The 26475-nt window shown below is 43.9% G+C and overlaps 1 protein-coding gene across 1 annotated transcript in view; it reads right to left on the reverse strand.

Moving 5' to 3' along the window:
* LOC143962614 (protein zwilch homolog) overlaps nt 1-26475 on the reverse strand; it is a 108149-nt gene that overhangs the window by 52199 nt on the left and 29475 nt on the right. Inside the window, exons 5-8 of the mRNA XM_077471927.1 lie at nt 23446-23648; nt 6943-7022; nt 2533-2682; nt 1534-1605 (exon numbers count right to left, since the gene is read on the reverse strand). Of these exons, the coding sequence (XP_077328053.1) occupies nt 1534-1605; nt 2533-2682; nt 6943-7022; nt 23446-23648 (505 nt within the window). The remainder of the gene's footprint in view (nt 1-1533; nt 1606-2532; nt 2683-6942; nt 7023-23445; nt 23649-26475) is intronic.

The raw sequence follows: 26475 nt of genomic DNA on the forward strand, positions 1-26475 counted from the left end.
GACCAAAAAGGTCCGTTGCGGGCTTCCCCATTCCTTGTATATGAACTTATAAAAATAAGTAAGATATGGAAACACCTTGGGTGTATGGGCTGGCTTACGGGACCCAAAAGGGACTGCCACCTCAGCAGAGGATCCTGTTGCATTCTGTATTTTCAGGGTGCTCCAACTAGCGCTTTTTCCTGCACTGACCCAGACACGGAATCATCCTCACTGTCCGAACGGTCCTGGTCAGCGTCCTCTGACACATCAGAACAGGGGCCGCCAGTCAACATGGGGCCCGATCCTAAAGCTCTCCCCAGAGGAGGTGGGGGGGATGGGCAGGGGGCGTTTTTTCACCCCCCTTGTGCCCGCACGCCACCTCCACCCTGGCAACGAATGCGTCAAGGACCACCGACAAAGCGTCCAAAGGCACTGCACTGTTCTGTTTGCAGGTGAGCCAGTTGCAATTGCAGGAAGTTCTGGGAAGAAACGCCAGCGTCTGCCACCCTTGGGGACTTAGGACAAGGTGCTCAATCCCACACTCCTAGCGGCTAACAGACTGAGGGGCCCCACCGCAGGACTCCCCACCCTGACCGAGTGGTGCGCCGCAATGTGTCAGCTCACAAGTGTCCAAGAATAAAAAACGCGCTGTTCTGAGGCACAGAAACCAGCTCTGGAGAGAAAAAAACACGCTAAGGCTACAAGAAAATGGCCGCCGGGCATCCTTGTATTGAAAAAAGCACAGGTAAAATGGCCGCCGGACTGAGAAAATGGCTGACGATTATCCTTCTCACAGAGGCCAACAGAAAATGGCTGACAATCATGCTGAGAGTACACTGAAAATGGCGGCAGTCAGCGATATGGCGGCAACACATGCAGAGCCCACAGACACCAGCAAGAGACAGATGACAGCCCAGGGACACAGACAGCCAGCACAGTCCCCAATCAAGGATCAGAGACCCCCGGGGGACCCCCAGCCCAGGTGCACACACCACACTACAGCCCAGTCATGCAGCATCCCCCACGGGGAGAGGGAATACAAGGACAGGGAGAGAGAAAAGGGAGAAGAGGGACCCCCTAATCGACCTCCCAGCTGCTCTGTCCTGCCGAGACAGGGAGAGCTGTATTTACCATGCAGACGAGCTGGAGGCATTCCATCACAGACCCACACCCGAGCAGTACGGGGTGGCTGCAGGCCACGGCACACTGTGACAAAGACATCCGTAGTCCGGCCATATGTGTGCCCCGGAGCATTGATCTCACCGGCCACCCCTGGAGCCTGAGGGGCATGTTGTGGCCGACCCAGCGCATAGCTAGGGTCTGCACACGCTCGATGGCTAGGCTGCGGAGACAAGGATCTATATTTATCCAGCCTGTCACCCAGCCGGCTGTTGATAGAAGATCACAGGATCAATATCTTGCGCAAGAGGCAAAAATCCAGAAAAAAAATTTGATGGCATTATACAATCCTGCCTTGTTGCTAGGATGTTGCTAAGAGACTCCTACCTCTTACTGTCAACTCCCACCATCACAGAGAGAAAGAAGTATGCCTACCAGTAAAAACTCAAGCTCCTTATACACGGGGTAGACAGGACTTCTGGGATCTCCGGATTCTACCATGATGTTCTAGAAAATGACAAAGAAATGGAAGGCATGTTGGAAAATCAAAGAGAAAATACTGTGTAATAATGGCGAGTACATATTTTGACCTATTACAACAGAGTTTGCATTAAATCAGAACTCCACCCCCCCAGGTGCCAAATATGGCAACGGAGGGGGGAGGAAGCAAACAAGTGGAGCTTCCCCTTTTGGGTGGAGCTTCGCTTTCCAGGTTTTGAGTCTTTTTCCAGGTTTAATATACAGTGATATCTTGGATTGCGAGCATAATTTGTTCCAGAAGAATGCTTGGAATCCAAAGCACTCGTATATCAAAGCGAGTTTCCCCATAAGAAATAATGGAAACTAATGATTAGTTCCACAAGCACAGCTGATGTATGCACTACTTTATCTGGCCAGAGGTGGGGGGGTGGGGCTGGGGCACTGGTGAATGTAGTACTGTATGTGGCCAGAGATGCCGGGGCGCTGGTGTATGCAGTAATGCATGTGACCAGAGATGCGGGGGGCGCTGGTGTATGCAGTAATGCATGTGGCCAGAGGTGCGGGGGCGCTGGTGTATGCAATACTGTATGTGGTCAGAGGTGCGGGAGCGCTGGTGGCTCCTGGGCTTCCTGGAGAAGTCAGAGATGCGCAGAGACACTTGGGAACTGTTAAAACTTTTGAGTGCTCCGACGCATGTTACACACGCCCCACCCAGCTGGGAGCATCTCAGAGTGTCTCCACAAAGCGATGGGAGCAACCAGCGCCCCCGAAACCTCTGGCCACATGCAGTACTACGTACACCAGTGGCTTTACTACATGGATTGTACTGCTCGCATATCAGGTCAAAATTTTGAAAACATTTTACTCATCTTTAAAAACGCTAGTATACCGTGTTACATGCAAACCGAGGTATTACTGTATAGTGAATGATTTATGCTGAATGATATACCATACCAATGTGGCTGCAGATGTCAATGGTGGGATCTGCAAGATCGTGTCCACTCCGTTCCAAACAAAATCCACTGTGACATTAGTTTGCGATTCTATAATAGAGCTTTCCACTGTGCTAAATAAGTCATACTGAGCAAATCCTCTTGTCTGCATCTAGGAAGGAAAAAGAAAGTATGGGAAAGATATTAGACAATGCAACTAAAATCGTCCACTTAGATTCACCCCGACTTGTCCATGTTTTGTTTCAACTTGACCCTTCCTTCTAGATTGTAAGCTCTGACGAGCAGGGCCCTCTGATCCCTCCTGTATTGATTTGTATTGTAAGTGTACTGTCTGCCCTCATATTGTAAAGCGCTGCGCAAACCGTTCGCTATATAAATCCTCGGCTATTTTCGGCCACATTCGGCCGTTCTCTGCGGCTTTCAGAAAGCTGAAAGCCGCAGAGAACGGCCGAAAATAGGCAAGAAGGGCCGAAAATACCCGAAAGCCACAAAGAATGAGCGCCGCCGAGATACACAGGACATCCACTCTGTATCTCGGCGGCGGCATTTTTAAAATGGCAAAGACACTGACAAGCCTGCAAATAACTGACAAGGCTGCAAGCGACTGACAAGGCTGCAATGCAAGGCTGCAAATGACTGACAAGGCTGCAATGCAAGGCTGCGAATTACACCGATAAGCCTGCATTGATGGCATTTAAATGTAAGTTTTTTTCCTTTAACTTCCCTCCTAAAAGTTATATTCTTTTAAATTCCATCCTAAACTTGGGGTGCGTGTTATACGTCGGCGCGTGTTATACGCTGATAAATACGGTATATGCTAAATTTCAAGAAGATTGGATAATATTTAGAGGTTGCACACTTTGATTCGTTTTGTTAATTACTTTTATTGGGAAAACGAGAAAATCACAAACTTAAAATACTATTAAAACTATAAACTAAGATTAACCCTTTCATGACTAAGCCTATTTTTGGAATTTGGTGTTTACAAGTTAAAATCCATATATTTTGCTAGAAAATTACTTGGAACCCCCAAACATTATATATATATATATATATATATATATATATATATATATATAATTTATATATTATTATTTTTTTTCAGAGACTCTAGAGAATAAAACGGCGATTGTTGCAATATTTTATGTCACACGGTATTTGCGCAGCGGTGTTTTAAACGCAACTTTTTGGGAAAAGGGACACTTTCATTAATAAAAAAAAAAAAAAACAGTGAAATTAGCCCAATTTTTTTGTGTAATGTGAAAGATAATGTTACGCCGAGTAAATAACTACCAAACATGTCACACTTTATAATTGCGCGCACTTGTAGATTGACGACAAAGTACGGTACCTAAAAATCTCAATAGGCGACGCTTTAATTTTTTTTACGGTTACCAGGTTAGCGTCACAGAGGAGGTCTAGTGCTAGAATTATTGCTCTCGCTCTGACGATCGCGGCGATACCTCACATGTGTGATTTGAACACCGTTTACATACGCGGGTGCGACTTCCGTATGCGTTTTATTTGCTTCGCGAGCTCGCGGGGACGGCGTGCGCTTTAAAAAATTTTTTTTAATTTTTTAATTTATTTTATTTTAAAATGACTAAATTGTTTTAAAAAAAAATAAAATAAATGATCACTTTTATTGCTGTCACAAGGAATGTAAACATCCCTTGTGACAGTAATAGGTGGTGACAGGTCCTCTTTATGGAGGGATCGGGGGTCTAAAAGACCCCCCACCCCTTCCTTACACTTGAATGTATTCAGATCGCTGAAAACGGCGATTCTGAATACCGAATATTTTTTTTAAACCGGCGCCATTGGCAGCCGAGTAAATAGGAAGTGACGTCATGACGTCGCTTCCGTGTTTACGATGAGGAGACTGGAACGAAGCCGATTACAGCTTCGTTCCAGTTCCTCCGCAGCAGCCGGAGGCGTCGGATCACAAATCGGTGCTCCCGATCGAGCGGGAGCACTGGTAACAGCGGCGGGAGGGGGGGGGACGTCCCCTCCCGCTCCTCCGGCATAACAGCCGAGCGGCTTTTAGCCGCATCGGTTGTTATGCCTGGATAGCCAATCGCCTGCTGCAAAAAACGGTACCGGGATGATGCCTGCAGGTGCGGGCATCATCCCGGTATAACCCCCGGAAGCCGAGTACGCACATCTGTGTACGCTCGGCGGGAAAGGGTTAATAGGTAATATGATAGGCAAAACATGTGTTATATTAATCAACTTTGAACGATACAATCCCTTTGTTTTGTTCGCTTGGTGACGACTTTTTTTGTGATGCTCGACGATCCTCAACAAGAATTGTTTTTGTTGTTCATCTCTGACCAATTCAATATACCTTTTTATCAGAGCAATTCCTCTTTCTGCGGTATCATTGACAACCTTAAGAGCGTTCACATGGCTTCTTAGAGAATCACTGCAGTATTCTGTCACGTCATGGACCCCAAACAATTCAAAGAACGTCTTTGTTTTATTAGTAACGAAATGGCTCGGGTCTTTTCCTTCAAAAACCATGTTTTTACCCTCTATTCATTTCACTTCCTATTTCTTTGCAGGTTTGGTTTCAAAATTTTTAGTCATATTTTCCTTAACAGCCTGTGTAACATAACATGCCTCAACATACATATATACTACCTGAAGGACCAATGTATTGAAATATATGGCTAATACCTATTAGTACAAGTTTATTAAATATACATAAATGTACATATAGTATATTATACATACAGTATGTTATAAATTCAGTTTTAAGGCTACTGCTGTTTGTGAGTGAAAAATAAAAAAGTTATTTAAAGCGGAACTAAACCCAGCGATTTAATAGTTTCATAAAATCAATAAGAGCAAATTCACACTATATTCGGTGACAGACGTTTTACGGCATGGTAAAAACGTCTGTCACCACAGGGACACAATAGAAACAAAATTTTTCCACACATAGTCCCATTCACACTGCAATACAGCCCAGCGCTGCAGAGTGCTGCAATAAAATGCAAACATGCTGCATTTTATCACAGCGTGCCGGCCCAAATTGCTCCATTGCATTGCTCCACCTGAAATTGCAGTGAACTAATCGCCAGACTGCTCTGCGATGACTGAGGACCAGTGTGATATCACCTTTACATTCCCAGGATGCCAGCACAAATCAGCAGATCTTGGGCGAAATGCCTAAATCCTGAAGACTGTCAATACACGGTCTGTCTGTACCTCTGATATGGACTGGCAGGAAAAAATCAATGAACTACCAAGGTGCTCAGAGTTCATGGAGAGCTACAAACCGCAATGGCTGACGGTACTTGTAGTCTCCTTATACACAGGAAACTGTGAATGATTGATGCGGCCGTGTGGGGGAGAAGCTTTCAAATGGTGACAGTGGGTGTGCGGATAAGACCCCCCCCCCCCCATCCACTGTCACAGGGAGGGAAGTACTGGTGGTGGGTGTAACATGCTCCTAAAAGGTGAACTTATCCTTCAATCCGTGAAAGCATCTGTCAGTATAATAGTTCAGACCCCTGGAACGTTCTTTTGATGGACAGGTTGGACTGCTTAAAAATAAAGTGTTTATATATATATATTCCATCAAAAGAGATAGAAATGAGTTCCACTTAGGAGCAGATTATACCAGCACTCCCCTCCCTGTGACGGTGGATGGGGGGGGGCTTCTCCCCATATCTACTGTCACCATTTGAAAGCAGCAAGGCTGTGTATGGCTCTGCCAATAAATATAAAAAAAAATTATAATATATATATATATACATACATATACACACATACACACATTTTTTTTTTTTATATATATTTATTGGCAGAGCCAAAAAAAAAAATATATATATATATATATATATATATATATATATATTTTTTTTTTTTGGCTCTACCAATAAATATAATATATATATATATATATATATATATATATATATATATATATATATATAAAAAATTTTTTTTTTTTTTTTAGATATATTTATTGGCAAGCCATACACAGCCTTGCTGCTTTTCATATGTCGACAGCGGGTGTGGGGAGAAGCCCCCCCTCATCCACTGTAACAGGGAGGGGAGTGCCGGTGTAATCTGCTCCTAAGTGGAACTCGTTTCCATCTCTTTTGATGGACTGCCTATATAAAAAATAACACTAAAATATTGTGTGAGAATATTATATACACACACACACACACACACACACAAGCAAGGGTTGTTCAAAAAGTTTATGCACTTTAATATATTTGTTGGAGTTAAAAAAAAATATATAAAGTGTGGAAACTTTTTTAATAGCTCTTGTGTATATGTGAAATTAAATTATGATATCCTCCACAGCCAGAATAATTTGTAATTCATTCGATCTATGACAGTAGTAAAAATACAAAAGAGAGCACTTGGTAAACGATGAAAATCAGGAACTCACAGCGGATGAGTGATGTCTCTCTTTGTGTGATCTCTTCAGGGCTTCTAAGCTTGGGAATGAGGTTTTGTCTGTGGTCGGGCCTGTGAATGAACATCAAGATTAGTACAAGGAGTATAACAAATCCCCTCTAATTAATATTTATAACAAATTAAACATGTGAATTGCATTATATCCTCTCATGAATATAAAGTGGTAAACCTGTGGCAAATATAGAAATCCAGTTACTGTAGTCTGAAAATGACTTTACATTGTGATTATTGTACCCTCCTGACGAGGCGGCACACTGAACCTTGTAATATAGGTATCAGATGGTCAATATTGACCACTTCACGCCCAGGCCAATTCTGACATTTCTCTCCTACATGTAAAATTCCTAATTTTTTTGCTAGAAAATTACATAGAACCCCCAAACATTATATATGTTTTTTTAGCAAAGACCCTAGAGAATACAATGGCGGTCTTTGCAACTTTTTATCTCGCATGGTATTTGCGCAGCAATTTTTCGAACACGTTTTTTTCAGAAAAAAAAAAACAGTTTCATGCTTAAAAAAATAAAAATAAAAATCAGTAAAGTTAGCTAATTTTTTTGCAGTGAAAGAGGAGGATACGCCGAGTAAATAGATACCCAACATGTACAAGAGCACACTTCAAAATTGCACGCGCTCGTGGAATGGCGCCAAACTTTGGTATTTAAAAATCCCCATAGGCGACGCTTTAATTTTTTTTACTGGTTACATGTTTTGGGTTACAGAGGAGGTCTAGGGCTGGAATTATTGCTCTCGCTCTAACGTTCGCGGCGATACCTCACATGTGTGGTTTGAATACCGTTTTCATATGTGGGCGGGACTTACGTATGCGTTCACTTCTGTGTGCGAGCTCACGGGGACGGGGCGCTTTACTTTTTTTTTTATTGTTAATTTTATTTTATTTTTTTAGTTTGACACTTAAAAAAAAAAAAAAATAATAAAAAAAAAATTGATGACTTTTATTCCTATTACAAGGAATGTAAACATCCAGTGTAATAGGAATATGGCACAATCGGACATATTTACAGTGAGATATGGGGGGTCAATAAGACCCCACATCTCACCTCTAGGCTGGGAATAAAAAAAAAAAAAAAAAAGGATCCTGTCTTCCCTGCCAAATCGGCGCCGTTAATTTGAATACCGAGGCCGGGCGTGACGTCATAACATTGCGCCCGGCCTCCGAACGATCTTAGAGACTCCGGGGACGATCTGGTCCGCCGGAAATCTCTATGGTAACTGGCGGGGGCTGGCGGATCCTGTCACCGACTCACCTATGGAAGCGCTGAGTCGATACAAGCACCGGAGGGCGGCGGGAGAGGGGAGGGTGTCCCCTCCCGCCGCCCGTAAGAACGATCAAGCGGCGGAACAGCCGCTATGATCGTTATTATGGTGCAGGGAATCGCTGGCTGAAAACGGCAATATCTGAATGATGTCTGTGGCCTCATTCAGATATAACCACCGAAAGCCCATGACGTCAATAGATGTAGTATGGGCGCCAAGTGGTTAAAAAATATGTCAGCTGTAAAGGACAGACTGATAAAGTAGGTAAAATACTAATAAAGACACCCTTGCAGATTAGCTAGTAAAAATATAGAAAACTTTATTAGTTACAAAATTTGATATAAAAAAAAACCTCAATATAGTAAATACCTATAGTCACACCTTACAGTAGTGCGGTAACAATATTTTTTGCCCTAATATTCATTCTGGATAATAGCGTCCCATTGGTTAATGACTTACGTCATTAGAGTCTCCAGGAGCCAGGAACAGAACACACGATTTTAAAACTACTTGCTGACCAGCCGCCGCCGTTGCACCGCGGCTGCGCAAGTCACCGTCATTGTACGTCGGCTGCGGACGCCGATCGCTCCACATAGAGCCAGGACAGAGATCTGTCAATGTAAACAAACAGATCCCTGTTCTGTCAGGGAAGTAGAGAGAGATCTGCTGATCCTAGTGATCAGGAACAGTGATCTTTCTCCTCCTCCAGTCACTGCCAGTCACCTCCCTAGGGAACACTTAACCCCTTGATTGCCCCCTGTGTTATCCCCTTCCCTGCCAGTGACATTTACACAGCCATCAGTGGCTATGATTAGCTCTGATCGCTGTATAAATGTCACTGGTCCCAAAAAAAGGGTCCAATCTGTCCGCCGCAATGTCGCAGTCCTGCTAAAAATCAATGCTCTCTGCCATTACTAGTGAAAAAAATATATATATCCCCTATTTTGTAGACGATATAACTTTTGCGCAAACCAATCAATATACATTTATTGCAATTTTTAAAATATGTAGAGGAATACATATTGGCCTAAACGGATGAAGAGATTTTTATTTTATTTTTTTAATTTTGGATTGCTCTTTTGCAGTAGGACGTCAGTTCCCACTGCATTACGGTTTGTGGACGGGCGGCCGATGTATGAGATGGTATCACCATGCTTGGCGCACCCTCTGGGCGTGTCCATGTGAGGTGGCCCCCTCTATCTGTCGGCCATTGGTACGGGCAGGGTTTTGGTGGAGGGGCGGCATTCTCTCCGTGATGTAGCTTTTCCTCCATAGCGTCCACTCTGTGTCATTACGGCGTGACGTCACACATCCGTCTGACGCACTGGGGAGGGGCCCCATCAGTCACGCTGCTGGAGTCCCTGGGAGTCCCATACAACATGAAACAGACATGTAGATTCATTTCGCTCAGTGACAGATTTCTCAATGCAATGTACTTACAGTGCGTCATTTAAATTTAAAAGGTGTGGTATACTTATAGCTTTGTTCCCCTATTTGTTCTTTGGTCTTGCCTGCAGACTTAAAGTGGTTGTTTACTCGATTTTTTAACTTTTACCTACAGGAAAGCCTATAATAAAGCTTACCTGTAGGTAAAAAAAATATCTCCTAAACCTGTACGGTTTAGGAGATATTCCCCTCGGTATGCGCCGCTGACTGCAGCGGCGCATGCGCACAAGGGGATTCTCGGCCTGAAAATCCGGCAGTGGCCGGCCGGCCGGAATGAAATCTCCCGCACGCATGCGCGGGAGTGACAATATCGTGGCTCCGGCCACTCACAGCGCCGGAGCCGCGATACCCGGAAGAAACGCTGAGGGAGCATGTCAGCTCCCTCGGCGTGGATCGGGCCAGATGTCGGGGCCTCGTTCTAAGGTAAGTATTTCATAATGAGCTAGTATGCGGTGCATACTAGCTCATTATGCCTTTTGCTTTGCAGGTTTAAAAAAAAAAAAAAAAAATAATGTGCGGGTTTACTACCGCTTTAAGCCCCATACACACTATAAGATTTTCTACTGATTTTTTCCTTCAGATTTACCAAAACCATGTAGTGGAAGGGCCTGCCTGACTGCATGCAAATTGAAACTCCTAAGGTTTGACCTCATATTATATGGTTTTGGTCAATCTGAAGGAACAAATCAGCAGAAAATATGATAGTGTGTATGGGGCTTTACTCTCTTCATTTATGGCCATTCTTATGCCTCGTTCTCCTTTGGAGTCTCTGTACCCAACGGATCAAATAGCATATGAAGGCAAGTTCTTTTATAGAAGCAGGAACTTTTAAACTTACTAAATTAATACATAGGGGATCTTACTACAATTATATTGCATTGCTTATGCCCCCAATGTGATCTCACTTTCAGAGACCTGATCTTGGCCCTATACAGTTCAGGTTAACCACTTCAGCTCCGGAAGGATTTACCCCCTTCCTGACCAGAGCACTTTTTGCGATACGGCACTGCGTCACTTTCAGATCGGACCATTTTGTTGGCTTAAAGGGGTTGTAAAGGTTTGTTTTTTATTTTCGAAATAGGTTCCTTTAAGCTAGTGCATTGTTGTTTTACTTACCTTTTCCTTTGATTTCCCTTCTAAAAAATTTTCTTTGTCTGAATTTCTCACTACCTTTTCCTCCTCAGTAAGCTGTTCAGTAAGCTGTTCTGGCTAACTAAACACCGCTCGGACGATGGTGTGAAGTTTACTGAGGAGAAACAGGAAGTGAGAAATTCAGACAACGAAAACAAACAAGGGAAATCGAAGGAAAAGGTAAGTGAACCAACAATGCACTAGCTTAAAGGAACCTATTTAGAAAATAAAAAAACAAAGCTTTACAACCCCTTTAAGACCAGAGCACTTTTTGCGGTTCGGCACTGCATCGTTTTAACTGACAATTGTGCGGTCGTGCAATGTGGCTCCCAGACAAAATTGATGTCCTTTTTTTCCACAAATAGAGCTTTCTTTCGGTGGTAGTTGATCACCTCTGCAGTTTTTATTTTTTGCGCTATAAACAAAAAAAAGGAGCGTCAATTTTGAAAAAAAATAAAAACGCATTGTTTTTTACTTTTTGCTATAATAAATATCCCCAAAAAATATAAAAAAACATTTTTTTCCCTCAGTTTAGGCCGATGCGTATTCTTCTACATATTTTTGGTAAATAAATAAATAAATCGCAATAAGCGATTATTGATTGGTTGGCGCAAAAGTTATAGCGTTTACAAAATAGGGGATAATTTTATGGCATTTTTATTCATTTATTTTATTTTTTTACTAGTAATGGCGGCGAGCAGCGATTTTTATTGTGACATTATGGGGGACACATCGGACATTTTTGACACATTTTTGGGACCATTATCATTTATACAGCAATCAATGCTATACAAATGCACTGATTGCTGTGTAAATGACACAGGCAGTGAAGGGGTTAACCAGGAGGTGGCAGTGTAAGTGTGTCCTAGGGGCGTGTTTCTAACTGTGGGGGGCTGGGCTGTGTTTTACAGATCACTGATCTCTGCTCCAATCACAGGGATCAGAGATCAGTGTCACTTGTTGGTAGGCAGAACGGGGAGATGCTGTTTACAATTGCCATCTCCCCATTCTTCCTCCCCGTGAGACGATCGCGGGCATCCCTGCGACGATCGAGTCCGCGGGACCCGCGGTCGGACTCACGGGGGTCCCGACCGGCATACGCGCACATGACGTCACAGCGGCAAATTCAAAGGGATGTACCTGTACGCCCATTTGCCTGTCCGTACATCGTCGTGCGCCGGTCGGGAAGCGGTTAACTGACAATTGTGCAGTTGTGCGACGTTGCACCCGAACAAAATGGACGTCCTTTTTTTCCCCCCGCCACAAATAGAGCTTTTTGGTGGTATTTGATCACCTCTGCGGTTTTATTTTTTGTGCTATGAAAAAAAAAAAAAAAGAGAAATTTAAAAAAAACAAACAATATTTTGTACTTTTTGCTATAATAAATATCGCCATTTTTTATTTTTTATTTTTAAAGCAATTTTTTTTTCTCATTTAGGCTGAAATGTATTCTTCTACATATTTTACAAAAAATAAAAATAAATCGCAATAAGCAAATAACAAAAGTTATAGCGTTTACAAAATAGGGGAGAGATTTATAGCATTTTTATTATCATTTTTTTATACTAGTAATGGTGGCAATCTGTGATTTTTATCGGGACTGCAACATTATGGCAGACACATCGGACACTTTTGACACCATTGTCATTTATACAGCGATTAGTGCTATAAAAATGCACCGATTAATGTAAAAATGTCACTGGCAGTAAATGGGGTTAACACTAGGGGGTGATCAAGGGGTTAAATGTGTTCCCTGGTAGGTGATTCTAACTGAAGGGGGAGGGGACTGACTAGAGGCAGTGACAGATCGTGGTTTCTAGCTATAAGGAACACGCGATCTGTTACTCCTCTCAGAACAGAACAGGGATTTGTGCGTTTACGCACACACTTCCGTGTTCTGTCACTCGTGCTCGCGGGCGTTGGTCACGAGCATTGGCACCCCCACAGCGCAGCGGGCGCGTGTGCGTGCCTGCTATCCCTCAAGCCGATGTATAGCTACAACGGTTCACAAGATCGAGCCAACCAGCCGCTATAACTTTTGCGCAAACCAATAAATATTCGCTTATTGCGATTTTATGTAGAAGAATACGTATAGGCCTAAACTGAGAAAAAAACTTTTTTTATATATATATTTTTGGGGGATATTTATTATAGCAAAAAATATTGCTTTTTTTTTTTTTTTTTTTAATTATCCTTTTTTTTGTTTCTAGTGCAAAAAAAAAAAAAAAAAAAAAAAAACACAGAGGTGATCAAATACCACCAAAAGAAAGCTCTGTTTGTGGGGAAAAAAGGACGTCAATTTTGTTTTGGTGTAACAACGCACAACCGCACAATTGTTAGTTGAAGCGACGCAGTGCCGAATAGGAAAACGTGCTCTGGTCAGGAAGGGGGTAAAATCTTCGGGGGATGAAGCGGTTAAACTAAGGCCCTTTAACCACTTAAGGACCGAGCCTCTTTCTGAGATTTGTTGTTTACAAGTTAAAAACAGTTTTTTTTTTTTTGCTAGAAAATTACTTAGAACCCCAAAACAATATAATTTTTTTTTCTAACACCCAAGAGAATAAAATGGCGGTCGTTGTAATACTTTCTGTCACACTGTATTTGTGCAGCGGTCTTACAAGCGCACTTTTTTGGGAAAAAAAATACACTTTTTGAATTAAAAAAATAAGACAACAGTAAAGTTAGCCCAATAATTGTTTTATATTGTGAAAGATAATGTTATGCCGAGTAAATAGATACCCAACATGTCAGACTTCAAAATTGGGCCCGCTCGCGGAATGGTGACAAACTTTTACCCTTAAATATCTCCATAGGTGACGTTTAAAAAATTCTACAGGTTACACGTTTTGAGCTACAGAGGAGGTCTAGGGCTCGCTCTACCGATCGCGGCGATACCTCACATGTGTGGTTTGAACACAGTTTTCATATGTGGATGCTACTCACGTATGCGTTCGCTTCTACACGTCAGCTCGGCAGGACGGGGACATATTTATTTTTACCTTTTATTTTTACACCGTTTAAAAAAAAAAAAAAAAAAAAAAAAAAAAAAATCCTCTTACAGGACCTCTTTTTTTTTTTTTTAAAACAGGTAATGTTTATTGAACATTATTGCAGAGATTACAATCACAGTGGCATACACCGAACATTCAAAAGGCGTTGCGTCATAACCATAACAGTAGATAAAAGACATTTTTCCATTACAGTAGCGATTATGTATCATAGTCAAGGAAAGTCCTAACATTGACATGTTATTTACTGTAACAGTACATCAAATTCCCTCATCACACGTGGCAAACCTCCTGTAGCCATTTATCCCATATTCTATGATATTTAGCTGGGCAACCCCTATTTTTATATAAGAATTTTTTGTATGGGAGCGTAAGATTAACTTCCCGTTTCCAGTCCTCAACCCGGGGTGGAAGGGGCCTCATCCACTGTCTAGCTATCACTTGTCGAACAGAAAACAAGGTTTCCTGCAGGAAAGTGCCAGTAGTTTTATCTAATACGTCAGGAAATATCCCTAGTAGACAAGGTTTGGGGTCTAGAGCCAAGGGCGAGCCCATAACATCATGCAGAAATGATACTACTTGTTTCCAAAGTTCCTGCAGTTTGGGGCAAGACCAGATAAGATGGAAGAACGTCCCAGTCTCAAGATTACACATCGGGCAAAGCACAGATTGATTCATATTATATTTGGCGGTCCTGAGTGGGGTGAGGTATGCTTTATGCACTATGTAAATCTGAGAAAGCCTGTCCTGGAGCCTAGGGGACACCAACTTGCACGTCTCCAGAGCCTCCTCCCATTCCTCGTCTGTCAGTTCACCCACATCACCCTCCCAGCGGGACTTCAGAGCATACGCTAGTCTCGCCGAGACGGGGGCCGTAAGCATACCATAAAAGCACGAGATAAGCTTTTTGGGATCAGTGTCCTTCACTATGGCGACAATAGGATTGGGAGCAGGCCGAGGCAATGACTGCGGGAATTGTGTTCTAAGTGCATGTTGAACCTGTAGGTACTGAAATAGCATAGTGTTTGGAATACCATATGCCTCCTGCAGCGCCTGAAACGTTTTAATAGTACCCTGGTGAATCAGGTGATGCAGGTAGTATATTCCCCTCGATACCCATAACTGAACACTCTGGATCTTTTGAAGTTCCGGCAATTGTTTGTTATGCCAAAGTGGGGTATAGTCATTTGGTGATGCAACATTCAGTTTAGTGGATGCCAGATCCCAAATCTTTCTGTAATGAAAAAGCATGGAGTGTTTACCTGGCTCCACGACGGAGCTCCCCGCCCCCGTCGAGATAGCAGCTATTGGATCATCTGCCATTTGTGCCCATGTAGGGGAGAGAAGGGTAAGAAAACGTTGTTTATCAGTCTTGTCTACATGGAAAAGCTGAGACAGTTGTGAGGCAACATAGTAATGATTTAGATCTGGAAGAGCCATGCCCCCCATATCAGTCGGGCTTTTCAAAGCCTGCCAAGCAAGCTTGTGTCTATTATTCCCCCATACAAAGGGTCTAAGGCAGTGATGGCGAACCTTGACACTCCAGATGTTTTGGAACTACATTTCCCATGATGCTTATGCACTCTGCAGTGTAGTTGAGCATCATGGGAAATGTAGTTCCAAAACATCTGGGGTGCCAAGGTTCGCCATCACTGGTCTAAGGAGACTTTCAAGGGATTTAAAGTATTTCAGCGGCAAATATACCGGGGCATGCCACAACACATACAGTATTTTAGGTAATAGGACCATTTTAATCAGATTTACGCGCCCCCAAACCCCAAGGGGGAGACGAGACCAGGCCTGAATCTTAGTACGCACCAGGGAGAATAATGGTTCTACATTCAGCGCAATGTAATCTGCTGGATTCCTAGAGACATATACCCCCAGATACTTAATAGTGCCGACTCGCTGAAGAGGCAGACTGGCCTGAGATTCTGACTGTGGAAAACTGTCAATAGGCAAAATTTGGGATTTTTCCCAATTTATACGAAGACCGGAAAAGCTACCGAACCACTCTATCTTTTGTAGGGCCTTTGCGAGGGAAGGGCCCGAGTCCGCCAGGTATAACAGCGTGTCGTCAGCATATTGACTGATTTTTTCGGTTAGTCGACCCATCGTCAGTCCCCTGATCGCTGGGTCCTCACGAATCGACACCGCTAAAGGTTCAGCAGCCAAGGCATATAGCAGCGGGGACAGTGGGCACCCCTGTCTGGTACCTCTACTAAGGCCTAACTCCCGGGAGGACCACCCATTCGCCACCACCTTAGCCGTTGGGTGATGATACAGCAGCCTCACCCACCGGATAAAGTTCGGGCCAAAGCCGTATCCTGCTAGACACCTCCACAGATACTCCCATTCCACTGAGTCAAATGCCTTAGCCGTGTCAAGTGTCACCACCACATGCTCACCCACTGCCTCATGCGTTGCCTGTAGATTTATATAGAGCCTGCGTAAATTGAACGATGTATTCCGCCCCGGCATAAAGCCCGCCTGGTCAGCCTGAATCAGGCTAAGGATCACTCCGTTCAATCTAGTAGCAAGTATTTTAGCTAAAATCTTAATATCTACCTGCAATAGGGAGATTGGGCGGTATGATTCCGGGAAACCCGGATCTTTGCCAGGTTTGGGAATCAAAACTATCGTTGCCTCCCTCATGGACGGAGGCAATGTCAGTGTATCAAAAAGACTCCCGTAGAGGGCAAGAAGCTTAGGCGCCAGCACGGCTTGATAACGGGAATAAAATTCAATGGGAAGACCATCTGACCCCGGTGACTTGGATTTTGCAAATTCCGCAATAGCACCCACTATTTCATCGGTGGTCAGGGGGGCCTCCAGAGCCTGCACCTGTTCCTCCGTAACCTGGGGGAGGGAAACCTGAGCCAAAAAGCTGTCCATCGGAGTGGTGTCGTAGGAGACTGTAGTGGTGTATAGGTCCGCGAAAAAGTCCCGAAATCTAGCTGTCACTTCAGAAGGGTCCGTGATCATTGTATCACCCTGACCCCGCAAATAAATAACAACCGGGGGCCTGTCTTCCCTGTGTACCAAATATGCTAGCAACTTACCAGCTCTTTCCCCGGATTCAAAGTATTTTTGTTTGGTAAAAAAAAAGTTTCTGTCGGGCCTTGTCTTGGTGTTCTTACAGGACCTCTTAAATATGAGATCTGGGGGGGGGTCAAAGAGACCTCACATTTCATACTTACACTAAAATGCAATAAAAAGAAAATAAATAAATAAATTATATATATATATATATCCTTTAAGAGCCATGGGCGGAAGTGACGTTTAAGTAGTTAAACTGCCATCACCGACTTACCTTAAAGTTGGAAAAATTTGATTAACAATTATGATTTTAAAATAAACGTCTGTACACACACTGTCACCACAGACAGGTACACAATATTACCAAAAGTATTGGGACGCTTGCTTTTACACGCACATGAACTTTAACGGCGTCTTAGTCCGTAGGGTTCAATATTTAGTTGGCTCCGCCCTTTGCAGCTATAACAGCTTCACCTCTTCTGGGAAGGCCGTCCACAAGGTTTAGGAGATGTGTCTATGGGAATGTTTGACCGTTCTTCCAGAAGAGCATTTGTGAGGTCAGGCACTGATGTTGGACGAGAAGAGCTGGCTGGCAGTCTCCAGACCCAAGATCTCTCCATAAAGAGTACCTGTCACTGCTTATTGCTGTGACAAGGATGTTTACATCCCTTGTGACAGAAATAAAAGTGATAAAAAAAATATTTTAAGCAAGTGTAAAAATAAAATAAAAAAAATGAATAATTAAAAATGTAAAGTGCATCCCCGCCCCCCCCCCAAGGCGAGCACGCAAACAAGGATCATTCCACACATGTGAAGTATCACCGTGAACATAAGACTGAGGGCAGTAATTCTAACACCAGACCTCCTGTGTGAATTTAAAGTATTACCCTGTAAAGGCTTTAAAAGCGCCATGTGTTGCGTTTGATAATTTTTAAGTCCGACATGTTTAGCATCGATTTACTCAGCGTAACAGTAAACCCACTGAATTTTTTTTTTTTTTTTTGACCTGCAAAGGAAAAGGCATAATGAGAGCTGGTATGCACCGCATACTAGCTCATTATGAAATACTTACCTTAGAATGAGGCCCCGATATCTGGCCCAATCCACGCCGAAGGAGCTGACATGTTCCCTCTGGGTGTCTTCCGGGTATCGCGGCTCCGGCGCTGTGAGTGGCCGGAGCCGCGATAGCGTCACTTTCTTTCCGGCAGGGTCCGGCATCTACCGGACCTTCAGCCGAGAATCCCCTGTGCGCCGCTGCACTCAGCGACGCATTGCGAGGGGAATATCTCCTAAACCGTACAGGTTTAGGAGATATTTTTTTTACCCACAGGTAAGCCTTATTGTAGGCTTACCTGTAGGTTAAACTTATAAAAATGACTATACAACCCCCTTAATAACCAGGCCATTTTTTACGATAAGGCACTGCGTCGCTTTAACTGACAATTGCGCGACCGTGTGATAGTATTTGATCACCTCTGCGGTTTTTATTTTTTGCACTATAAAACAAAAATATAGCGACAATTAAAAAAAAAAATAAATAAATAAAATCAATATTTTTTACTTTTTGCTATAATACATATTCAAGAAAAAAAAAAATTATATCTATATCTATATCTATATCTATATCTATATATATATATATACACATCTCAAAAACAAAATGTATTCATCAGTTTAGGCTGATATAAATTCTTCTATATATTTTTGTTTACAAAGACAGATCCCCATTCTACCTCTGTACTAGGCGACTGTGGGTCACTGGCAGTCATAGAGTCCCAGCGACCCGCGTGCTTGCTCCCGCAACGTGCAGCAGGTGCAAGAACGCACTGCTGACGGCGCGCTCCCGCCCTGCAACTGTACAGTGATGCCGATGCACGCAGGGGAGCCAACCTGCCGCAGTACAAGTGGTTAACCACTTGCTTACTGGGCACTTAACCACTTGCCGACCGCCGCACGCCGATGTACGTCGGCAGAATGGCACGGGCAGGCATAAGGGCTTACATGTACGTCCCTTGCCTCCCGCGGGTCGGGGGCCCGATCGGGCCCCCGCCCGGTGCCTGCGGCGGTCGGTTTTCGTTCGGGAGCGATCCCGGACGAGGGGACGGCCATTCATTCATGGCCACCCCCTCGCGATCGCTCCCGACGAATGGAAATCCCCGGTGACATCACTTCCTCTCCTGTAATGTAAACACAGGAGAGGAAGTGATGTATTCTCTCCTCCGTGTCGGTATTTTTCGTTCCGACACGGAGGAGAGCGGATCGGTGAGTTGCACCAACACACCCCACATACAGTAGAACATGCCAGGCACACTCACACCCCCCCTTTACCCCCCGATCACCCCCCCAATTACCCCTGCCCCCCAGTCACAGTGACACCAATGTCATTTTTTTTTTTTTGCATTGGTGTCATTTGTGACTGTAATAACTGTTAGGGCAGTTAGGGTTAGCCCCCTTTAGTTCTAATGTACCCCCCTAACCCCCCCAATAAAGGTTTAACCCCGTGATCACCCCCCGTCGCCAATGTCACTAAGGCTGGGTTCACATTGCAGCGGTTTATGAGAACGAATGTGATTCGCACCGCACTGCAGTGCAAATCACATCCGATCTCTGTGCGATTCGAGTTCAGCCATTCGCCGCACCCGCCGCACCCGCCGCAAACTCGCACGGGACCCTTTTTTTGGCCCGCAGCAGAATCGGATCGCATGGGTGTTCACACCATGCGATCCGAGTTTGCAGATCGCACTGCGATATGCGAACTGATCTGGGGGTGTCAGTAACATTTCACTGACACTCCCAGCAGTTCGCATAGGGCAGTGTGAACTGCCGCCGGGAGGCATGCGATGCGGGAACCCGCCGCGCATTCGCGGCGTTTCCGCATCGCTCCAGTGTGAACCCAGCCTAATAAGCGATCATTTTTCTGATCGCCGTATTAGTGTCACAGGTGACGCTAGTTAGGCAGGTAGGTATTTAGGTTCGCCGCAGCTTTTTATAGCGCCAGGGACCCCCATATACTACCCCATAAAGCCCCCTGATTGCCCCCTAGTTAACCCTTTCACCAGTGATCACCATATAACTGTTACAGGTGACGCTGGTTGGTTAGTTATTTTTTTATAGTTTCAGGGCACCCGCCATTTATTACCTAATAAAGGTTTAACCCCCTGATCACCCGGCGGGTGTCATTTGTGACTAATAACTGTTAGGGCAGTTAGGGTTAGCCCCCTTTAGTTCTAAGGTACCCCCCTAACCCCCCCAATAAAGGTTTAACCCCGTGATCACCCCCCGTCGCCAGTGTCACTAAGGCTGGGTTCACATTGCAGCGGTTTATGAGAACGGATGTGATTCGCACCGCACTGCAGTGCAAATCACATCCGATCTCTGTGCGATTCGAGTTCAGCTATACAGATAGTATGGCTGAATTCGTGTCGCACCCGCCGCAAACTCGCACGGGACCCTTTTTTTGGTCCGCAGCAGAATCGGATCGCATGGGTGTTCACACCATGCGATCCAAGTTTGCAGATCGCACTGCGATATGCGAACTGATCTGGGGGTGTCATTAACATTTCACTGACACTCCCAGCAGTTCGCATAGGGCAGTGTGAACTGCCGCCGGGAGGCATGCGATGCGGGAACCCGCCGCGCATTCGTGGCGTTCCCGCATCGCTCCAGTGTGAACCCAGCCTAATAAGCGATAGTTTTTCTGATCGCTGTATTAGTGTCACAGGTGACGCTAGTTAGGCAGGTAGGTATTTAGGTTCGCCGCAGCTTTTTATAGCGCCAGGGACCCCCATATACTACCGCATAAAGCCCCCTGATTGCCCCCTAGTTAACCCTTTCACCAGTGATCACCATATAACTGTTACAGGTGACGCTGGTTGGTTAGTTATTTTTTTATAGTTTCAGGGCACCCGCCATTTATTACCTAGTCTCACTAGTGTACCCCTAAATTTAGGGGTGTCTACTTTCTAAAATGGGGTCATTTGGGGGGGGGTTTGTGCCATCTTGGCATTTTATGGCCTTCAAAACTGTAACGCCCTTAGAAAGCCTGAAGGCGGTGCTTGGTTTTCGGGGCCCCGTACGCGGCTAGGCTCCCAAAAAGTCCCACATATGTGGTATCCCCGTACTCAGGAGAAGTAGCAGAATTTATTTTGGGGTGTTATTTCACATATGCCCATAGCATGTGTGAGCAATATATCATTTAGTGACAACTTTGTGTAAAAAAAAAAAAGTTTGTAATTTTCCCGCAACTTGTGGCAAAATATAAAATATTCCATGGACTCAACATGCCTCTCAGCAAATAGCTTGGGGTGTCTACTTTCTAAAATGGGGTCATTTGTGGGGGTTTTGTGCCATCTTGGCATTTTATGGCCTTCAAAACTGTAATAGGTAGTGAGAAGTGAACTCAAAAATTTACGCCCTTAGAAAGCCTGAAGGCGGTGCTTGGTTTTCGGGGCCCCGTACGCGGCTAGGCTCCCAAAAAGTCCCACACATGTGGTATCCCCGTACTCAGGAGAAGCAGCAGAATTTATTTTGGGGTGTCATTTCACATATGCCCATAGCATGTGTGAGCAATATATCATTTAGTGACAACTTTGTGTAAAAAAAAAAAAAACATTTTTTTTTGTCATTATTCAATCGCTTGAGGCAAAAAAATAAAATATTCAATGGGCTCAACATGCCTCTTATCAATTTCCTTAGGGGGTCTACTTTCCAAAATGGGGTCATTTGGGGGGGTTTTGTACTGCCCTGCCATTTTAGCACCTCAAGAAATGAGATAGGCAGTCGTAAACTAAAAGCTGCGTAAATTCCAGAAAACGTACCTTAGTTTGTAGATGTGACAACTTTTGCGCAAACCAATAAATATACAATTATTGACTTTTTTTTTACCAAAGACATGTGGCTGAATACATTTTGGCCTAAATGTATGACTAAAATTGAGTTTATTGGATTTTTCTAATAACAAAAAGTAGAAAATATCATTTTTTTTCAAAATTTGCGGTCTTTTTACGTTTATATCGCAAAAAATAAAAATCGCAGAGGCAATCAAATACCATCAAAAGAAAGCTCTATTTGTGGGAAGAAAAGGACGCAAATTTTGTTTGGGTACAACATTGCATGACCGCGCAATTACCAGTTAAAGCAGCGCAGTGCCAAAGTGTAAAAAAAGACCTCTGGTCATTTACCAGCAAAATGGTCCGGTCTGAAAGTGGTTAAACCCCCCTCCTGCCCAGACCAATTTTCAGCTTTCAGCGCTGATGCACATTGAATGACAATTACGCGGCCATACAACACTGTACCCAAATGAAATTTTTATCATTTTTTTCCCACAAATAGAGCTTTCTTTTGGTGGTATTTAATTACAGATGGGAGTTTTATTTTTTGCTAAACAAACAAAAAAAGATGCAAAATAAAAAATCATGTTTAATAGTTTGTTATAAAATTTTGCAAACAGGTCATTTTTCTCCTTCATTGAAATGCGCTGATGAGGCGGCACTGGTGGGCACTGATAGGCGGCACTGGTGGGCACTGATAGGCACAGTTAAGGCGACACTAAAAGGCAAAGATAAGGTGGCACCGATAGGCACAGATAAGACAGTACTGATGGGCACAGATAAGGCGGCACTGATGGGCAAAGATGGGCACTGATGGGAGGCACGGATGGGTGGCACTAAGGGGCACTGATGGGTACCACTGATAGATGGGACTGATGGGCACTGATAGGTGGCATTGCTGGGCACTGGTAGATGACACTGATGGGCACGGATATGTGGCACTGAGGTGCAGCAATGTTTTTGAGGCAGATTGTGGGCACTGATAGGTGGCACTGTGGGCACTGATGTAAGGCACTGTGGGCACTGATGTATGGCACTGTGGGCACTGTGTGGCACTTTTTTAATCATCTGGGGGTTACTGGCAGGAGGCAGGTGGGCACTGATACGCTGGCCGTGATCGGGACTAATGTCCGAATCATAGCCGCCGGTGATTGGCTTCTTTTTTTCTCTCCTCACGCTATCAGCGCGAGGAGGAATAATAGCCGATTACCGGCTCCGTTGTATCACATGATCAGCTGTCATTGGCTGACAGCTGATCACGTGATAAGGGGTCGGGATCGACCCCTTGCTCGGATCCGTGATCAGGCGAGTCTCATAGACTCGCTGATCACATAGCGCGCCGGGCGTGCCCCTCAGGGGGTGCGCAGGCCGCTCGTGAATGGGACGACGTCAATAGACGTCGTCCCGGCAAAGCAGGTCCGCGCTGTCATTCGGCTATAGCGCGGATCTCAAGAGGTTAAACAAACCTGGGCATCTTAAACTAACATATGATAAAAAAATTATAATTCATAAGCAAAGGTTATCTTTGGTGAAAAGTTAATTATCAAAAAACAAAAAAACAAAACAAAGTCGGATCAATAGGTAGCCTTGCAAATGGGTGAAGCCCAGCTTTACTAATAGAGTAAAATGAAACTTGCTAATGATTTCCAGAGGTTTTGCTGCACAGATTCTTTTGAGAAATAATCTGATGGAAATCTGGGGGCCTTCTTTAAGTCTCGAGTTTGGTGGACGAGTCTCACATACCTGCATAAGTCACTTTATGGAAGGCCATTCCTGTGATCTCATTTCTGCTGGTTTTAATAGGCTCAGCGCCAAGCCAACAGGTCCCTTCCGGGTCGGAGCCGTCACATCGCACCCACAATTGAGGCAAGACGTCCACCGCTTTCCCATTCCTCAGCTCAGCCATGTTGGGGTTGTGTGTTAAAGTATAGCTGGAAAGTAGCTGCCTACAAAAAGGTAACACACAGAAAACTACATTAGTATTCACTATGGATACTACATTTTTATTTAACCACTTCAATACCGGGCACTTTTACCCCCTTCCTGCCCCTGGCCAATTTTCAGCTTTCAGTGCGGTCGCACTTTGAATGACAATTGCGCAGTCATGCAACACTGTACCCATAAGACATTTTTATCATTTTTTTGAAACAGAGCTTTATTTTGGCGGTATTTACTCCCCACTGGGGTTTTTATTTATTTTTTGCTAAACAAAAAAACACCCTTTTCTAAGTTTGTTAAAAAAAAAAAAAATATTGTGCAAATATGTATTTTCTTTTTTTCTTCATTGATGTGTGCAGATGAGGCTGCAAGGATGGGCACTGACGAGGCTGCATTGATAACCTGCACTGATGGGGCTGGGCTGATAATCATGGCACTATGTGGCACTGATAGGCAACACTATTGGGCACTGATGAGGAGGCACCGATAGGGCAGCACTATTGGGCATTGATGAGGAGGCACCGATAGGCAGCACTATTGGGCACTGATGAGGAGGCACCGATAGGCAGCACTATTGGGCACTGATGAGGAGGCACCGATAGGCAGCACTATTGGGCACTGATGAGGAGGCACCGATAGGCAGCACTGATGGGGCTGCACTGAATATCAGTGTAAAGAAAGTACTCACTATGCCCGGTCAGCCTAGCCGGATCTCTGTGTGAGGAAGAGACTGCCAATAACCGGCAAGTCTGTTTTCATGTGACCAGCTATGATTGGACACAGCTGATGACATGGTAAGGGGCCACTGCAATTGGCCCTTTACCATGATCTGCAAGTCTCTCACACACACATATAGTCTCCCTGGGTCATTCACCATATCCCATGGATTGGTAAGCCATCTGCTTTATGCCGTCTCCCGTCTATTACTTAACTCTAAAGGCCTGCTTGTAAAGTGACCTATCCTAACTTTTTTCTTTTCAGGCTTTGTGGGACTGTTGATGGAACAGTCACCTTTCCTTTCTATATAATTTGAACCCCTATGTGGTGCCTGCTTCTCCTAAAGTTCCCCATAAATGCAGGATTACTATCGAAGGATAGTCTTTTGACCCCCTCACATTCAATCTTTACTGGAGCGCGCAAATCATTACTGGTACAACTGGATGATCCGTGTGTCATTTAAACCCATGGATATTCCCAAGCATATTCTTTTGTAATTCCAAGTAAATTCATTTTTCTAACACTATGTACATGAAGATATCACTATAAATATAAAAACAGCTCATGGATATCTACTTGTATACATCTATATGGGTATCTCGGATAGATTCATGTATCTATTTAGGTATAATTATATTATACATACACACACATTATATTATTATTATTATACACGATTTATATAGGGCCGACAGTTTACGCAGCGCTTTACAATGTATAGGGGGGAAAACACAATTACAGTACAATACAAAAGGTACAGGAGGGCCCGGCTCGTAGAGCTTACATTCTAAAGGGAGGGGGTAGTTGTACAAAAAGTACAGTAATAGCTACAGAGAATGATAGGGGGGGGGCTCGGGGACAGTTGTTAGGTGGGTGTGGGATAGGCTTTACTGAATAAATGAGGTTTTCAGGGAACTTCTAAAAGTGGACAGGGTAGGGGCTGATCGGACAGACTGGGGCAGGGAGTTCCAGAGGATGGGAGAGGCTCTGGAGAAGTCTTGAAGGCGAGCATGAGTAGGTAACAAGGGAGCCACAAAGTAGGAGGTCCTGGGAGGAGCGGAGGGGATGATATCCACAGATGAGGTTGGTGATGTAGATGGGGGCGATGTTGTGGATGGCTTTGTATGTTATGGTTAGCATTTTGAATTTTACACGTTGGGGTATGGGAAGCCAGTGAAGGTATCGGCAGCAGTCATAGATGGATTAGTGCAGTATATATATATATATATATATATATATATATATATATATATATATATATATATATATACACACACTTTTTTTTTTTTTTTTATACATACAGATACATCTATCCAAGTTGCTATAAATACTATACAGTAAAAACTTGGATTGCGAGCATAATAGATTCCGGAAACATGCTTGTAATCCAAAGCACTTGTATATCAATGTGAATTTCCCCATAAGAAGTAATGGAAACTCAGATGATTCTTTCCACAACCTTTTATTCATAAATTCTTTTGTTTATAGTCCATAAAAATAAATAAATAAAAAAGATTATAGTAATGTGATGGGTTGTGTAACCATAAAATGTCCATCCACAAAAAATCCAGCAGGAGCTACAGAGTATAAAAGAGAAGAGAGGCGCCTCTAAGTGTAGCAATATGGTTACATTTAATGAAAGTACAACATTTATCAACTCACATGGTTGATTAAAAGAGGCACATCTAAGTATGGAGGCATCCGGGGTAAAGCGGTCCACATATCATCCTCCTCACCGGCGGCTTTAAAGTCTGCAATCGTGACCCAGGAAGACTACTCTGCAGTAGAGCGATCTAAAGGCGAGGCTTGAACCGCTCGTATAGCGCAGCGTGGAAGGGACGGCGTTGATTGCTGAGCGGGGGGATGGTCTACGGAGACAGATTTACCCCGGATGCCTGGATACTTAGATGTGTCACTTTTAATCATCAACCATGTGAGTTGCTAAATGTTGCACCTTCATTAAATGTAACCATTTTACTACACTTAGAGGCGCCTCTCTTCTCTTTTATACTCAGTTGTGACATGGCACTACTTGTATATCAAGACAATCGCTTGTATATTAAGTCAAAATTTAAATTGTCTTGCAAAACTCTCTCAAACCAAGTTACTCTCAATCCA

This window comes from Lithobates pipiens, unplaced genomic scaffold, assembly GCF_037356315.1.
Source record: "Lithobates pipiens isolate NorthernLeopardFrog02 unplaced genomic scaffold, aLitPip1_a1.2 Scaffold_8, whole genome shotgun sequence".
Classification (NCBI taxonomy): domain Eukaryota; kingdom Metazoa; phylum Chordata; class Amphibia; order Anura; family Ranidae; genus Lithobates; species Lithobates pipiens.